Source organism: Echinops telfairi, unplaced genomic scaffold (genome assembly GCF_000313985.2).
Source record: "Echinops telfairi isolate 266 unplaced genomic scaffold, ASM31398v2 ScPeMD7_7469;HRSCAF=8507_0, whole genome shotgun sequence".
In the NCBI taxonomy this organism is placed as follows: Eukaryota; Metazoa; Chordata; class Mammalia; order Afrosoricida; family Tenrecidae; genus Echinops; species Echinops telfairi.
Genome location: NW_022111372.1, coordinates 73,746,123 through 73,763,860, shown reverse-complemented (window position 1 = coordinate 73,763,860; position 17,738 = coordinate 73,746,123). Strand labels below are relative to the sequence as shown.

General features: G+C 36.7%; 1 protein-coding gene across 3 annotated transcripts in view; it reads right to left on the bottom strand.

Annotated features, from left to right (window-relative positions):
- Positions 1-17,738, bottom strand: part of CLINT1 (clathrin interactor 1) — a 76,986-nt gene that overhangs the window by 8,239 nt on the left and 51,009 nt on the right. For all 3 annotated transcript variants that reach the window (XM_045284848.1, XM_045284849.1, XM_045284850.1), the window contains exons 6-9: positions 16,781-16,958; positions 12,810-13,056; positions 10,504-10,570; positions 2,983-3,057 (exon numbers count right to left, since the gene is read on the bottom strand). In XM_045284848.1, coding sequence (XP_045140783.1) covers positions 2,983-3,057; positions 10,504-10,570; positions 12,810-13,056; positions 16,781-16,958 — 567 coding nt within the window. The remainder of the gene's footprint in view (positions 1-2,982; positions 3,058-10,503; positions 10,571-12,809; positions 13,057-16,780; positions 16,959-17,738) is intronic.

Here is a 17,738-nt window from a genome sequence, read left to right as displayed (position 1 = left end):
GCCTTGGGTCTATCTGCTGCACAAGATCTCTTTAAAATGTTGAAAAGCAAGATGGGTACTTTGAGGACTAAGGTGCGCCTGATCCATATAATGTATTTTCAATGACCTCACACGCATGTGTAAGTTGGACACTGAATGAGGAAGACTGAAGAAGAATCAGTGCGTTTGAATTATGGTGTTAGCAAAGAATACTGAAAGTACCAGGGTCTGCCAAAAGAACAAACTGCTTTGTCTTGGATTATGTACAGCCAGAATGCTCCCTAGAAGCAAGGATAACAAAACTTCTCATGTATTCTGGACATGTCAGGAGAGATTAGCTCCTGGGGAAGAACATCATGCTTGGTAAAGTGGAGGGGCAGCAAAAAAGAGGAAGGCCCGGTCCTTGACAAGACAGATTTACCCGGTGGCTGCAGCAATGGCGCAAACAGAGGAACTGTGAGGATGACAGGCTTGGGCAGTGCTTCATTCTGTTGTACAGGGGTCACCATGAGTCAGAACCAACCCAACAGCACCTAACAAAGGATGATTTAAAGTTTGGGACTCTGACCTTAGGAGTTGGGTGACCCAGCAGTTACAGTGTTCAGCTGCTAACTGAAAGGCTACTGGTTCAAATCATGGCTCTTCCACAGGAGAAGAAAATGGCAGTTTCCTTCTGTAGTTTACACCTTGGAAACCTTATAGGGTACTACTCTATCCTGTAGGGTCCCTATGATTCAGAATCAACATGATGGCAGTGGGTTTGGGGTTTGGTTATTGGTACTTGGAATTAATTGTGGAAGTACTGATGAAAAACTAGGCATGGCACATGGAAATTTAAGTCAAGCTGCTGTAAAGGATACATATATATCATTTTAACTATTTGTAACAATGAATATAAAGGCAAGAGATAATTTCAAATTTTATGACTAGATCATATATGAATCTAAGTAAATAAAGGTTTAATAAAGATACAACCAGATAGATATGAGTTAATGTAAGTAAAAAAGATAAAGTTGAAGGAGCTACATATAAACTGTCATCTGAAGGCGAATACCATGTGTTTCCAAGTTAATTAACACCATCTCTTTGCACTCTGCTCACTTACTACTTGGAAATACATTTTGTCTAATCAAAAAGGTAACCAGCCATCGCAATACTGTGTCTCATTATGCTAAATATCAAGAGTACAATAATATGTCCTTAAAATGGTATTACTCTATTACCATATTAAAATATAAGCATCCTCAAAAGAAAAAAATAATTCATTTAGAAGCTCCAAGCTCTACCAACAATTTAATACCAGAACTGGGCTAATACTCACTATACCTCAAGGTTTTACAAAAACATGTCCGATCTTTTTCACAAGAAACTGCATTAAGAGTGCTTCGATTGGTCCTATGTATTAAGCATTTTAAATTCAATTTAATATAAAGATCAACTTTACGCTGATTCCAATTTGCTTGCGCTATATAAAAGAACAACAGAAACTGGGGCAAATTGTGTTGCCCCACCTGAAAACTTTAGCTGAGACGATTCATCATGGGAGGGCGAGATTTCTAGTGGGGCATATATTGCTCAGAAATGATTAATCATTGTTGCAACAGTTTCAGCCCCTTGTGTAATGGTGATCCGGTTATATTAATCACATGCACACAGATGAAGAGAAGTATCACTTAGGCAGCATTAACATATTGGAAGTATTTGCATCGTTGGAAACTTTATACACATAAAAACTGTGAATTATACAGGGAGAAGGTAAAATTAGGGCAGTGTTCACTTTCCACTTTGATCTGCCTACAGCAAGGTATTAACCCTTAGCACGTGTAATCACACTTCCAAAATGAAGCAGTTAATTACTCAGCGTTTCTGGTTCTGGGAAATACTTGGAATTTATACAAATAGAATGTCAAAAATCACCACAGTTAGCTATCTATCATTCTTTCTGACTTCCTCAGTTTAGTTCTAACAGCAATAGATTATGCTACCTGAAATAGATCCATAAAACTAGTCTGGTGAAAATGTATCTTTCTTCCCTGCTTCCTGTATAACATCTTTATAGTAAATCCTTTATAGTATTTCTCAAATTACAAACTGACTAGGATTTCACAAATAAAAAACCCCACAACCTCTTAATCTAGAATATAAAAATGAAAGACGTACATGATCATATGTATATACATACATACATTCTATAGATATTAATTTATCCATATAAAAAATCATGCTAAATAGCATTAACTCTAATTTTTCAAAGTTGGAGGCTCAATCACTTCCTCAAAGATAAGTAGCTACTAAAGTACATAACAGAAATATAACAAAAATACTAAGAGAAAAGGGAAAAAAACACGTCAATTTTTAATGTTTAAGCCTGTGTTCTGCTTGTTATTGCTAGGTGCCATCGAGTCGGGGCCAACCCAGAGTCCCTGCGTTCAACAGAACAGAATACTGCCCGGTCCTGCGCCAGCCTCACAACTGTTCTTACCTTTGAATCCGTTGATGCATTATTCCTAATCTAACAGAGAATGTGCTACCTTTGCCTGAGGTTCAAATACTCAGAAGTTCAGTTTTCACAGAAATGCTTACTATATCTAAAGTACAAGGAGCAAATTTTAGTATTCTACACAAGTGAATGTCCCTGAACTTTAATCATGAAAATTATACAAATGAAACTATTGAATTCTTGCTACTTAATTACTTATACTTAGTCATACTTGCTTCTCCTCACCCCACAAAAGCAAGCTACAGAAGAGCCATTTATGACTAAGTGCAAATTTCTGTAGGTGTATCTGAGTAGTTTGGAGCCAGATTAATACCTTTGGCAAATATAAGCTGTCAGCACAGTAAAATACTCCATGAATAAATTCTCTAAGGAATAACAAATACTATAAGGAAAGAAAAGAAAAAAGAAGCTGGCTACAGAGAAGAGGAATTGTTTTGTTTTGACAGTTTGGATAGCCTTTTTACCTGACCCCTAGATTTCTGGCCAATCAAATTGTACTATACCTTGGGAAGGCAAATTGCCTGATGCAGCAGCTGAGCCAAAGTCAGCAAATCCTCCGAATAAATCAGCCGATCCTCCTGAAAATTAAGGATGAAGAAAACGTTGAGCTTTCAGAACCACAGAATCACTAACAGCAAGTGCAGGAAGCCATTTTAACACCCCACTTAACAAAGCCCTGGGATTCGAGTTGGTTTGCTGTCTTGGGTTTTCCTGTTACCACACGCCCTCCCTTGCAGCTAGCACTCGCTTACATGCCTTTCTTGAGTTCGTTTCCGGTAAGATCAATGAGCAGGAGTACAAGGTGAACATGCCACGCTTACTGCCAGTAATACTGTCAATAAGGCTGAGGTTCACACTGAATAAACTTAAAAATTCATTTCATATTGATTCTTAAAAAAATAATGAGAGTTGTAAAATTAAAAAGTAATACCAATATTTAGGAGGGACAAAATTAGAAGATCACCATCTTATGTGAATCTTCAGTATATACAAAAACCTAGGTAAAACATTCTTGAGGAATAAAGTACTCACGCAATTTCAACATATCACCTCATAGGTAACTAATTACAAAAGGATAAAGCATTTTTACAATAAAGAAATCTGATGGCAACTGCCTTAAACAATTGATCAGTACTAATACTAGTAAGAATCGGACAGAATAACCGTAGCATCATGGAGCCTTCTAATGGGAAGGACAGAAAAGGGCAACATCACCCATGTAGAAATTCCTGTCAAAATACTAGTATCATTGAGAGAGAGAGAGAGAGAGAGAGAGAGAGAGAGAGAGAGAGAGACGCCTGCACTAGAGGAAAGACACTGAGTCAATGACACATATAAACCCGGACATGATGTTTGGATTTTCAGAACTGCGATGCTCAAAGGATACAATCGAGATAATGGAGGAAGTTTTAATTTGGATTTTAAAAAGACAATATTATTTGTTTTAATGCTAATTTCCCTCAGGTATGATAGTTATGTGTAAAAACGGTCTTGTTCTAAGAAGTCAAAGCCTGATGAATTTTAGTGGCAAGATACCACGTTGGCATTTCCTCTCAAAATGGTATAAAACAAGCAAAATACTTTAAAAATATTTTAATTAATATATATATATATACACATTTTCATACAATTCTTATTTGTAAACATTTTCCAGAAATATTTAATTAAAATATTTCCATAATTTGAACTATATTATTTCAGGTTTTAATATTTAATTCCTCTCTAATTCGGTTCTCAACTAAATAAGTTGTTTTTATTTTTGTTAGTCCTTAAATATTTCACCTCCTTAGAAGTCTAGAACAGCAGTTCAATTATGGTGCTTTTAGTGTTATGTGAACATTATATAGGTTACATCACAGCTGCTTAGCCTGCAGTGCTTAGAAACTAGCCAGGTGGGACTGAAACATCTGGGCTGCACTCAAACACCACCAGGGACAACTTCCAACATCTGGTGTCATTTCTGAATTGTCTTGCCGCTGCAAGACATTCTGCCCCATCTGCTACACTCAACTGGGTTAATTAAACTGGAACCATATCCCTTTCTTAATAAGTGGCCAGCAGTAATATAAGGAACAAATCCGTTTGGAATACATGCGTACTTGGTATTCTTTTTAATGCACATTTATTGCATTTGGCTATTAGTAAAGTATCCTTCCGTTTTCACATCTTTCCAGATGTACATGGTCACATACATCGCTCACCAGTGAACTAAGGCCCACCAAGACCGAGTCCAACAGCCTATCGACACTACTGCTCACACACAGACACAGGTTTACTTCCCCACAGGATAATATCAGGGGTTTGGTTAGCTTTTCCTTAAAGGTTCATAAAGATGAGATGTATTTCAAAACTATATAAAACAAGTACATATACAAGCAGGGAAATGAATGTTGCAACCAAATGCTGCTTAATAGTCAGTGTTTGTTTTCTGTCTTACCTAATCTGGGCTACAAAGAAAATTCATAGTGAGGATAAAAGCATTTGAATTTTTAAGAGCCTAATTTCAAGCTGGGTGAAATATTTTATTTTTGCCATATCCTGAATTTAATATTTCAGATAATTACCTACTTTGGCTACTCTACTCTACCACCTAAAGTGAAATTACACCATGTTCACATAACTTTTTATTGCAAGTAATGTCTTCATTTCATTTAAGAAAAGTTTCTCTCTCCCAGAGGATGGACTACCAATATCTGCTAAGTATGATGTTATTCATACCAATGCCTTAAATATGACAGACATTTTCTATACTTTAACTATTTCTCCAGATAAGTCCCATCTAATGGAATTTAAATAAAAGTCTACCCAAAATTGCTGTGTGTGAAAGACTGCTAAATTTCACAAGAGCTATACTTCAAGATTCCCACATGAGAGATGTCATTATAAATGAACCACTTCCATCTGCCTTTTCGGGGCAGCAAGAAGGTTATTTACAATCACCAGCTGGTAATATGCATTTTTGAGAGCAATCCTGTGAATAGGAAAAATATAGTTACACTAGAAAACGCTTAAACTACAAAGTGGAATCTCTCATCAACAAAGAGAAATAAACTTTTGCATAAAAATTCTAACATATACATAACTAAAAGAAATGAAAAGATTTGTAAAAAGATTTGCAAATATATGACAAAGAGTTCACTGTAACAAACAAAGGTTTCAAAAAAGGCATTAAGGAAAGGATGACTGCCTCTGGGGGAAGGCTGGGGGGAGACAGGCCATAAACAGATAAAGTCAAATGAAACATATAACAAACATATTAAAATATTTAAAAAGTTCAAGCTCATTTAGGAATTCAAACAAGCGCAGAACACTATAAAATAGCATTTTTTCCCTGTCAAACTGAAAGATTTTGAAATAAGCTATTTTGTTACTTTATAATTGGGAACAATGGGGACTGGTTCTCACACACAAAACAAAACTTAATGTCTAAACAATAAGGGATTAATATGACTGAACTACTGAATGGTATGATGTCTGGATTATGTCTAAATATAGCTATTATTTAATAAATAAATAAATAAATAAGAGAGTAAATGAATTAGAGTATGAAGGAGTTTAAAAAGTAGAAATGGGGAAATTGTCTTTTTATTCTAAATTCTTTGAAGTAGTCTCATATATCAACACAATTTAAGATTATAAAGCAATGAAAAGTTTAACTATCATAAGAAAAATAATTATGAGACCTCAGGTTTTATTGCAAGTAATGTCTTCATTTCTGGTTTTTAACATCATCCTACCCCTCAAAAAAAACCAAAAAAAACCCAAATCTGTATCTAAAAGCTTTTTAAAAGACTTGCCTTGCTTAAAAACAATTACACTGAGACTAAATATATAGAAAACTTAGTTTAAAAAAATGCCAAAACTATTAATAGATAACTTTACCCAGTGACATTATGGTGAATCATTTGTTGTTTTTTATCAAACTCTAAATGAACACACATTACTTTTAAATAATTTATGATAAAAAGGGAGAACATGTTCACAACTGTTTAGTTTTAGTGAACTTGCCTTCAAACTAGAGAAAACCCTTACCTCCAATTCTAATATATGAGTTATATTTAGAATGTAACACGGTAGAGTCAAATTTATGTAAATAGCTCCTATTTTTGTTAGCTGTTACTAAGTACAAGGTAACAGGTTCAAGTGTAAATGTAAGAAGATATGGTTTACACAGACTTTAAATCATCTTGAAATTCTTCTTAACTACAAACAACAAAAAAACAGAATTCAAAACCGATTTTGAATCATGTAAAGTTTTTCAGTTTGTACTGATGGTGTATTCTCTCTGAAACAAAATTAGCTGCATAAGGAAGAGCTTGTGTAATGTCATCTTAACTAGTACCCAAATTTCTTAACTGTGCCAAGGCAAAGGAGGCAACCTGGGCTTCACTTTACAGAGAGGGGGTGATTTCAGAGGAAGAAACAAATGAATAAATGAGTTTGTACACTATCTCGAACTGGCTTTATTTTCTAATACCTTACACATCTATGCATTAGTATGTTTAATTAAAATTATGATGTACACATAAAAGCCACCAAGACATTCACTGAGCACATACTTCAAGGAAAATCACCATTGTGGAACACTGAACAAAACAGGCTCAAGTGAATCTTGATAGGCAGGTTTCATATGTGTATTTTTAAACTTGGCAAAGCATTCTACAATAATTTGACCATGCTTTTGAAGACACTAACATGAAGGGATGCATAACTCATATCTCCACCCCACCACCCCCAACCCCCCAAATGGGAGCATTTTCTCAGAGGAGAAATACATCTAGTAAGTGGTACAGATGCGATATCTGCTTAGCTTTACAGTTCATGCCCATATTACTTGCATGATGGTACTATTATAAATATGGGCACATCTGGTAAATGGCACCCCAATGACATTCCAAATAGCAATGCTAATATGGTAGCTTCTTATACTTTCTCATGTGTAGGTGCTAAAGATTTAATACCCAATTTTCTTTCACTGCTGAATTCAATTTAAAATATATTATTAAAATATTTAAATGAAGATCCAACAAACTAAATCTGTGTGTTTATGGCTGAAGGGAGGGCAGTCTGAACAAACTGGGAGACACCTATAAAACATAATTCCGGTGTCAACCATGCTGCTTTGAGAAAAAAAAGAAGAAATACACTTTCAAGGTTAAAAATGAAGTCCAGATTTCATTCAGACTTTGTCTCAATCACTTGATTAATATTAACTTTACTTCTATTTAGTCAATCTAGTGTTTGCTGTGAAGAAGGAAAACCACTCAGATTTCTTGCCAAGTAAGGAATGCATGCTGGCATTTAATAATTCTCTCTGTTCAAAGCACTCTTGATATTGCAGAGGGAAAAAAAGTTACATTCATCTGACCTTCCTAGTTAATTCTTTGATTGCTCCATTAAAACATTCCACAGATGCATGAAAGGGGCTCTTTAATATTTTATGCCACGAAGTCCAAAATAGTTGACTTTCTGTGACACTATGTCTGTATTATATACTTGCTACCTACCAGTTAACATTGCAGTTCAAATCTTAAACCTACAAAAGGACAGCACATAAATTGTTCAATGACTAAGAAAGTTGTTTGTAACCTTAGACGTGTCAGTCCAACAAAGTAAATAGAGTAATTTAGGAATAAAAATTATCAATAAAAGGAATAGGGAATCTCAGAAAGTAAGCCAAACAAGATGACTTATAAGGCTTATTTCCAGTCCAAGAACGTTATGGTAGCAGGTTAGATAGAATGAGAAAACAATGGGGGCTTTATATTGATTATATATAGCTCTGAACTATCTATGTGAAAAGGCAATTTCCATCACAGACTTCTACTTCAATGCAAATGCAAAGGTTTAAAAACAACGAAGCTTCAAAAATCATTACACACAACTAAGACTGATACGTTTCCTTTGTACATAGTTATGCCCCATCGTGCTGTCTACATGCTCATGAGAAATAAATCAGAAACAGGTGGGAAAATAATCTTTAAATAGATTTGTATTTCTTAAGATATTTGGACTTGCAGCACAATAGTCTTTAATACTCTAGAATCATTGAATGAAACTCTAAGATAACATATTACCAGGAATTACTTAAGATAAATCTAGAACATCCTAGAAATCAAACTGAAAAAAGGATCAATTCCCAGCTGAGAAAAGCTTAGTAAACTGGTGCTCTGTGCAGCCCTCAAAAATAGGTCACGTACAAAGTTACACACCTCCACAGAAGGCACGCTTCCCTCAACGTAGACTTCTTATTGGTTATGAGGTGACTATTTGAGCCTCTTTGATGAATGACTAGTTCTCTAGAGTCACTCACTCACTGCCATCCAGTCAATTCTGACTCAAAGGACAGGCTAGCACTGCCCCTGTGGGTTTCCGAGACTGGGGTCTGTAACTCTTGTTTGTTTGTTTTTAATGCAACTCTTTATGGGAGTAGAAAGCCACCTTTTTCTTCCACCAAGTCTTGCTAGTGGCATTGTATCTCAAACACCAAGAGCAGTCTCTGGTTCAATGTATACTGGTGGTTAAAGGACTAAAAAGTTAAACAAGCTCTAGGTATGTCTCATGCTGAAAACCAGAATTAAGATTTAGGGAAAGACAGTAAAATGGGCAGAGGAGTACATCTTGTTTATGAAAGAAGTACAAAACAAAACTCACTGCCACTGATGATTGCAATTCATAGCAACCCCACAGAACAGGGAAGAACTGCCTGTGTGGGTTTCTGAGACTGTTTACCTCTTCACAGGAATAGAAAGCTTCATTTTTCTCCCATTTAGGAATACAAAAGACTTCGAATACTTAGGCAGTATTAATTCACGATAGTAACGTTTGTTTCTCAGGGTTTGTTTACCAAAATAAAAAACGGAAACCAGAATCCTCTAAAACCTTTGTTCATGAAAGATTCCAAAAAGTACACTATACTTTGAAACGCTATTTATTATGAATTTGCAGGAAGATTGTATCAGACATAGCAAGTCATTAATATAGGACAGTGATTATTACTAGCCAATAGTTACTGACTAGCACAGAGCTCTGGTGATGTAGTGGTTACATGTTGGGTTGCTAACCATCAGGTCAGCAGTTCAAAGTCACCATTCACTCCTTGGGAGAAAAATGAGGTTTTCTACTCCTGAAAGAGTTATAGTCTTGGAAACCCACAGGGGCAGTTGTACCCTGCCCTATGGGGTCACCATGAGTCAGAATTGCTTGATGGCAGTGAGGTGTTTTTTTTTTAGCACAAAGTCTTAAGAAGCCTAAAGGTCAAGAAAAGTATAAAACAGGGTGCAGTTCCTTTAAGAGAGATTTGGGAAAATGAATGTACATATCAGAAGGTAAACAATAAGAACATGATAATTCTAATGATGGCAAAGACTACTGGTGGTAAGAAAACTAGGAACAGAGAGAGGCTACTGAATAATCAAATATTTAAAGTTTTCTCCCTTACATTAGGCAATTAAATAATTCCCCCATATAATGTCCAAGGTTGACTATTTTCATATTAAAATTATACCCAGTTTCATAAATTCATGTCAACTTGAAGATAGATTAAAGTGTAGGGGTGGTATTTAACCTGTCAATCAGGACACAGCCTATTGGTGCCTACCCATGGGTGTGGCCTTCTCATCAGGAGGGCCCTGGGAACCACCCCTTGTCTCTCGGTCTTCACCTTTCTGCTGGTGGGCCACTCTGAAACCTGCCAGAGCCCTGTGATGAACTGTATGGATCCACACGACTTGTACCCACTGGCCTGTGATCTTCCTGCATTCTGCATCATTGCACGTGACTGCATGAGTCTGAAGAGGGGTTTATGGACTATTATTGAACTTAGGGACTTGAGTTGGACTGGCTGGGATGTTTTCTCCATGTACAATTACTTCTTGAAATAAAGCTCTTTCTTACACACATGAGTGTCACTGGATTTGTTTTTCTAGTCAACTCAGCCTAACACACCAGTGCAAATAAATATCATTTTAAATAAATCTGGAAACCAGGTAACGAAGAAGAAATAAGCCACGGTGGGAGCTTACCTGATGACTGGCTGGCGCCAAACAGATCAACAAGGTCACCAGATGACTTGCTGCTAGGCACTGACGTCTGAAAACAAAATGTAACTGATAAGCTTAAAAACAAGGTTTTTTCCTACGAGTTTTCAATGGGAACAAACTGACATTCTAATCTGCTCACCCATCTCTATTCCTCAATCTAGATACAAGTAGCAGTTATCTTACTAAGACTAGATCTAGATCTAGTTTTCTGGAAACGGTAATAACCCTGAACCTTACCGTGAGGCATTTTATTTTCAGAAATAAAAGTCTTTATTGCTCAGACCTTCCCCGTTTTCCTTAACTCATTTACTTTCTTAATACATTTCACTCTGGAAAACACACATTTCAGATGCCACTGAAATCGTCGTGCTATGCATCAGAATCATTTGTGAGACATTAAGAAACACATACGCCTCAATACCATCCCAACGTACTGCATCCCAAGTGTCTTGGGTGAAGCCTTGGCCTGCACAGTCTTAGAGCTCAACGGATAATCCCAATGTGGTATAAAGTTTGAAATCCACTAGATTAGAGGTCAAAGTCTTAGCCGGCTCTAAAATTTGATGAAATTTGGCAACACTTAACTGTTTGCACACCACACACACCAGCATAGTTCTAAACAGTCTACGTACCTTGATTTCTAACTGCTTCACATTGAGTTCCCCAACAAAACGATAGGGTTCACAGGAGTTATGCTCCCGTCTTCTTCAGAGCACTGAAAACTTGGCTGCACAGGCTCTTTCAGCGTAACACGTACACACTATATCTGAACTGAACTGCTCAACAGGAGACTGTAAGTTCCTAAGCATTTTAATTTGATCTTTGAATTTTAAGACATTACAACTGTGTTTCAATAATGACCTTGAGTTGACAACAGCTGGATTCATTTTCAGGAACTCCAGCATTTTAGATATTTTAAAACTATAAAAACAAACAAAGCTTATACTATCAAATACAGAAAATATTTATGGCAGAGTATCATATACCCAAACAGTGGAGAAAAACTGATGTTTAAAATTCCTTAAGCTATCAAAACGCCAGTGCAAAACTAAAAACAATTACACATTTTGATGATTTTCATTCTGTCATCTTAAATGAATTATTACCGCTGTTGTCATGTATCTGGGTTTTAATTACTATGACTATCTATTGATCCTAATGGGCATCAGTAAGGTAACTATCCACTGGCGGGAACTGTAAGACCATCTGGAAAACCAAGCTCACTGCCATAGAGTTGGTTCTGACTCAGGACCCTATGGGACAGAGTAGAACTGACCCATGAGTTTCTGAGACAGTAACTCTTTATGGGAATAGAAAGTCCAATCTTTCTCCCAGGAAAAGACTGGTGGTTTCAAACTATTGACCTTTGCTTAGCAGCTCAATATGGGTACTATGCCACCAGGGTAGTGGTAACAACTATAGTGGAATTATAACTGTGAGTTTCATCAAAACTACAAATAACACATGGGGGAAATGACATACCAGTCTAGAAGATACCTGGCAAAAGTTGGTAGCGTACTTGTCCTTTTAACTGAGTAGGCCTAGCTATACTTGTAGAGACACCTACAATTTGCAAGATACATTTCATATATATAGATAAAATTTTCCCCAGCTTTTAGCTACTTCTGATAAAAACATAAAGTTGGATAACCACGAGTTGTGTGTGTGTGTGTGTGTGTGTGTGTGTGTGTGTAGTGACAAAAATGACAATCTAAGTTTTCTGGGGGTAAATCACTCTCTTTGGCTCAAAAGACTCACTTTGTGCCTAGGAGTCCATGGTAGATGAAAAACAACATATGAAGGTACAGAAGGCAGCGCTTGTGATAATAGGCAGAAGTGAGTGACCACCAGGCACAAGCCTCCTTCTATAGGCATCACTGCTATGTACAATGAGGCCATTTCTTCTACATATTCACTTAGTGGCCCTTTCTCATTTTAAAAACTTCCTAATGCTCCCACATTTTCTTTGGTGAATCAAGCTGTGCTCGCTAACCAGTGGAAGTATGGAGACGGAGTAGATGCACTACATTTTGATTCATAGCCTTTCCCAAATGAGCCAAGGGTGTCATTTCTACTTTTACAGAAAGTGCATAGGAAATCATTCAACAGTCAGACAGGTTTCTTCCCCCAAAGAGGTTTCTTATTATTAATGACTCTGAGTAATACATGCCAGGTGATTTATAATTAATATGATTATGCAGAATCACACGAGTCTACTAATGCGGGAATTCTAAAAGTGGTTTATAAGAGTAAAACTGTGTACAATGTGTGATTCATGCCATTCCCACCTTATTTGAAGACTGAGGTGTGTGGGTTGAAGCACTCTGATCGGGGCTTGTCTTGTCCCCTGTGTAATGTGCAGCTGCTCCAAGATCAATGGTTTTGGAAGGGTTTGCTGTGCGCTTGTGTCTGGTTGTGGTGGTCTCGGTGGCCTGTGTGATATGGATATGCTTTGTCGTCACAGTCTCCTCTTCATCTTTGAATTCACCTTTGGGAGATCTGCCTCTTCTCGCTTTCTTTTCCTCATCACTGTCGCTAAAAGATATTAAAAATGAAGGAAAACAATAAGACTCGGGATTATCTTAAAATGGGGTCCTCAGTGATTTGAGCTAAAGAATTTCAAACGCAGTAACTCCAAAATTCTATACTTTGACTATTTGACAGGGATCAACAGAATGTTAGCTAAGCTATCTGAATAATGATCTGTCTGTGTGTTCGGGAGGGGAAGTGGGAACTGGAAGAATTCCCTAGATAAGTCTAAAAGAGCTGCAAAAAGTATTTACATAAATGTGTACAAATAAAGAATGCCTGAGATAACTCAAGCGCTTATTTATTATAGATTTAGAGCTTAATTAAAAATAAAGTAGTTGGATTATCATCATTGGCAAATCAACTAATGAGATCATGGCAGTCCACATATCTGCATTTGATGACCGCTTTAAAAAAAAAGGGATTATGTGGGAATGGCTCCAGCTCCATTTATATGACCAAATTCACCTGCAATCCCATGTACTAATGCACCTTAGAGCAAAAGGGGAAAAACAAAACAAAACACTGATGTGTGCAAAAGTGGTTTTTTTCTTAAACTGAAAATTAGAATGTTGGTAGTATTCTATTGTCCAGGGACAAAGTATTGTTAGGTTTTTTTGGTGTCAGTATCAGGGATACAAAGAGGAAAGGAGAGAGAGAGAGAAGAAAGAAAAAGATTAGCTGGAATATGTGCTATTACCTATATTACTTAATTTGAGAGTAGGTGGCTTAATTTATCAATATCTTAGAATAAAATGCTTAAAATTCTCCATTAAACGATGACTATTATTACAGATACAATTTCACTCAGATTAATCTAAAGCAATTTCCTACTTAAGTGTAAGCCAATTTGGAACCTGTAGAAATCAAAGATCAAGAATGCATGCTTCTTGTAAAGAACAAAAGGGTTACATGTATTTTGTGTATCTTGAAGCCAGAAATTCTGGTGTTCACAAGCCCTTGCACTTAGGACTCCTTCATCAACGCATGATCTAAACAGTCCTATGTTAAATCCTAGGAGTAAAACAGAAATTTCTTATGTTTTTGTTTGTTTAAGGAATTCTAGCGCTGTCAGTCAGCAGTGCAGAGTGGGTCTTGCTGCGCCATGCAGGAGGGTGCCTTCCTTCTAAAGGTCCTAGGAGAATGCACTGCCTCACCTCTTCCAGTGGGAGAGGCTGCCTGCACTCCTGGACTCAACCCATTCCTCCCCTTTTCAAAGCCAGCAGTGATGGGCTCAGTCTTTCTCACATTGCCACCTCTCTGGCATTCTCTCTCTTTCTTCCACTTTTTTCCCTTCTTAACTTTTTCTTGTGAATTGGGTGAGAGTTTAGAGTGGGTTTACATTCAGCAATTCACACACGTTTTGTTTCATCCCCTCCATTGTGATCCCCTCAACGTGCCATCACTTATCCCACTTCTGCCTTGATTCCACCTTTCTGAAACCTTCCTGAATTGTGTCTCTGGGGGCCCTTTGGTTCTCAAATGGTTGATTATTCTAAGGGGTGTATCCCTCAGTAGTGTTATTGTTCCTAAAACCTCTCATATTTTTTAAGTTTAGTTTTCTTTCAGTACAAAATAAATGTCTTTACAACTTGAGCATCTAAACCAGCCTAGTACACAATGACATGGAAGCTTCATATCTCACCATAAGGCTAAAATGCTGGCACAATGCCAGAAAGGTCATGCTCACCTTCTGTCTGAAAGGCTCTATTCTCATGAACACCCCAAAATGTACACTAAGGGGTATTGTCCTTTAATCACACTTGGTACACCCTTCATTCTTTTACACTCTAATACTCTAAGTAAAAATTTAGGGACTATAACAAACTAGCAGATCATGCCTTAACGGCAATACAGAAGAAGAAAATCAAAGAATAAATAGGAAGGGAAAAAAAAAAGACAGAGGGAGAGCTAAAGTAAGGAACGGTAAAAGAAGACAGTAATAATACAGAAATGTCCACAATCTCTAACCAAGTTAGGAACTGGAGCCCAGCACTTTTCTAGGAGTTATCCTTAGAATATCTGACTGGTATGTTTTCCACACGAGACCAAAAACTTTCACATTCAGCCACAAGAACATTAATGTGAGACTAACAGCCCAGAATACTGGGAGTGGGAAGCATTTCCAAGAATTTAGTATTTATAATAATCACACTCATACTCTTTCAGTGTACAGAAATAAAAATGCAATTGTAATATACTACATTTCAAGTATATCACAAATAAATTCCAGCTCACCAAAGACCACACTTTAGAAAGTCTTCAAACTCACAGACATGGTCTTGAACAACACAGAATTAAAGAAATGAGACAAAATAAATAAGAAAAACACAGATTTTAATACATAGGAAACAAACCGAAACGACACAAGCAAATATTTCAGAATCTAAACAGTTTCAGAATTTGGGTATTCACTTTTGAATAACCTCCATCACTTACTGTGCTCCTTTAAGCAAGTCCTACTTGACTGAGTCTTAGGTTTTACCTCTGAAGATTAGGGATTAAAGAGCCTTACTCTCCCCTAACTAACATGGATATGATGAGGCACAGAGGATTAAAATTTTGTAAAACTTGTTCTGCACATAAGTGCTACACATTCTCCTTTAAACTGGAAGAAAAGCTATACAAGAGGCCTTTAAAAAGTTCCTGGGTAAACAGAATTGAAAAGTGGAATTTTCCATGTATTTTTTGTTTGTTTGAAGGTTTTTATGAAAATGTCAGAGTGGGTTGTTTCGTTTTGCTTTGTTTTTCCCACTTGTTAAGTTCATAAGTAATGTCTCAAGCTCCTTCTGAAAGTGCCTGCCCCACCCCCTTATTTCTTTAAAGAGCCGTTATGTTGAAAAAATGTATTGTCCAGAATCCTATTTCATCTCCATTACTCCACCGAAACTATTTCTTCTTCTTTGTTTAAATTGTAATTGTTGCCATTTTAATTTTTAATAAATCACTGTATTGGGGGCTCTTACAGCTCTTACTAACAATCCATACAACAATTGTATCAAACACATTTTTACATATGTTGCCATCATTTCCAGAACATTTTCTTTCTACTTGAGCCCTTCCTATCAACTCCTCTTTCCCCAACTTCCTCCCTACCCCTCGTACCCTCGTGAACCCTTGATAATTTATAATTTAAAATTTTTTCATATTTTACACTCTCTGCTGTCTCTCCACCCACGTTTCTGCTGTTCGTCCCCATGTACTTCTGGAAGCCCCCTAATACAAGCTATATTGTTAATAATTGTTAAAAGTGAATGCAAAGGAATCTAGAAATTATAAAACTAAGTATGTATGAAGGCCCTGCTACCAGGAGATGCAGCAAAGTCCATTTGAGGATTTTTTCCCCTGGTAGTCACTGACAAAGAAGCATAGTGAACTGCCAAAGGAGGGTTTAAATTCCCCCCTTTCTACTTCAGTATTCCTCAACAAGACCTTAGACCCCAGGGTCATCTGATGCCCCAACACCAGATAAGCTGTAAAAGTAACTTATCTTCTACGTAAATGTACCTTGTAAGTATTACAAGATAAGTTGTAAAAAAAAAAAAAAATTCCCAAAAAAGTACCCATAATAAAAAAATGTATAGAAAACATGATCAACGTTAAAAATGAATGGAAATACCCTGGAAAGTCTGTCACTACTAAGTACACATGGCATTTGATGTAGCACTTTAGTAACAGCTGCACAAACTAGCACCCATACCAGGAGATCCAGGAAGCCAAGTGTTAATACCTGCATCTTTCTGGAGAGTCTTCTCTATCTTTCCTCCGGAACTTGCTGATGGTGTCATCAATTGTGCTTCCAATTTTATCACTCAGCTCACCTAATTTATCACTGAATGGAAAAGCACTCTTGTTTTTATCCCACTCCTCATCCCATTTTGATTTGGGCTCAGGATCGTATCTTTCACCTATATGAAACATTAAAAAGAGAAGCATCTCTAAAGACATTAGATTCACGAGATGGCTCGAGCCCTTATTTCTGAAGCTTTCCCTCATAATAAAATAGTTTTCAAAGGAAAACGGAAAGCTCCCACAGTGCTGAATCAACACAATTACAGCAAGGCGCAGCATGTAATGCCAGTCATTAAGTGGTAGGAATGCAGATTCAAAAGCTTTTGTTTATGAAAACTTACACAACCTTAATGCACAGCACAGCATATCAGGAAGTTCTTAAATGGTGTTGAAAGTAGTAGAAAATACAAAAACCAACACAAGGTACGTAAGCAAAAGAGAAATGGAAATCTTTTTGTTTTTGATAAAAGTCACTTAAATGCACTCTATTTTACTCCTGTCTCTTAATGGTTTTTCAATTATTAGAAAAGTATTGGGTAGAAACAGTTCTTAAAAAATACAAACTACAGGAAAATCTATTCTGAATGCTTCGGGCCCCAATATGCTCAAAGAAGTAATCATCATTCGTTAGTATCACCACACTAGAAAATCATGGTGAATTTTCAGGCATGTGAAAACATTTTTTGGAAAAAAAAACAAACATTTTGTAATTACTACAAAACCAAATAATACTTGAATTAATAAAGCTATACACATTAGAACTATGAAGTACGTGCAGCAGTTCAGAAGAGTAATGACCAGTCTCCTCTGGGGAACGCAAAATGGTTAAATACATCCAGTTGCTAACTGAAAGTTGCTAACCAGATTCCACCCAGAGATGGCTTGGGAGAAAGATC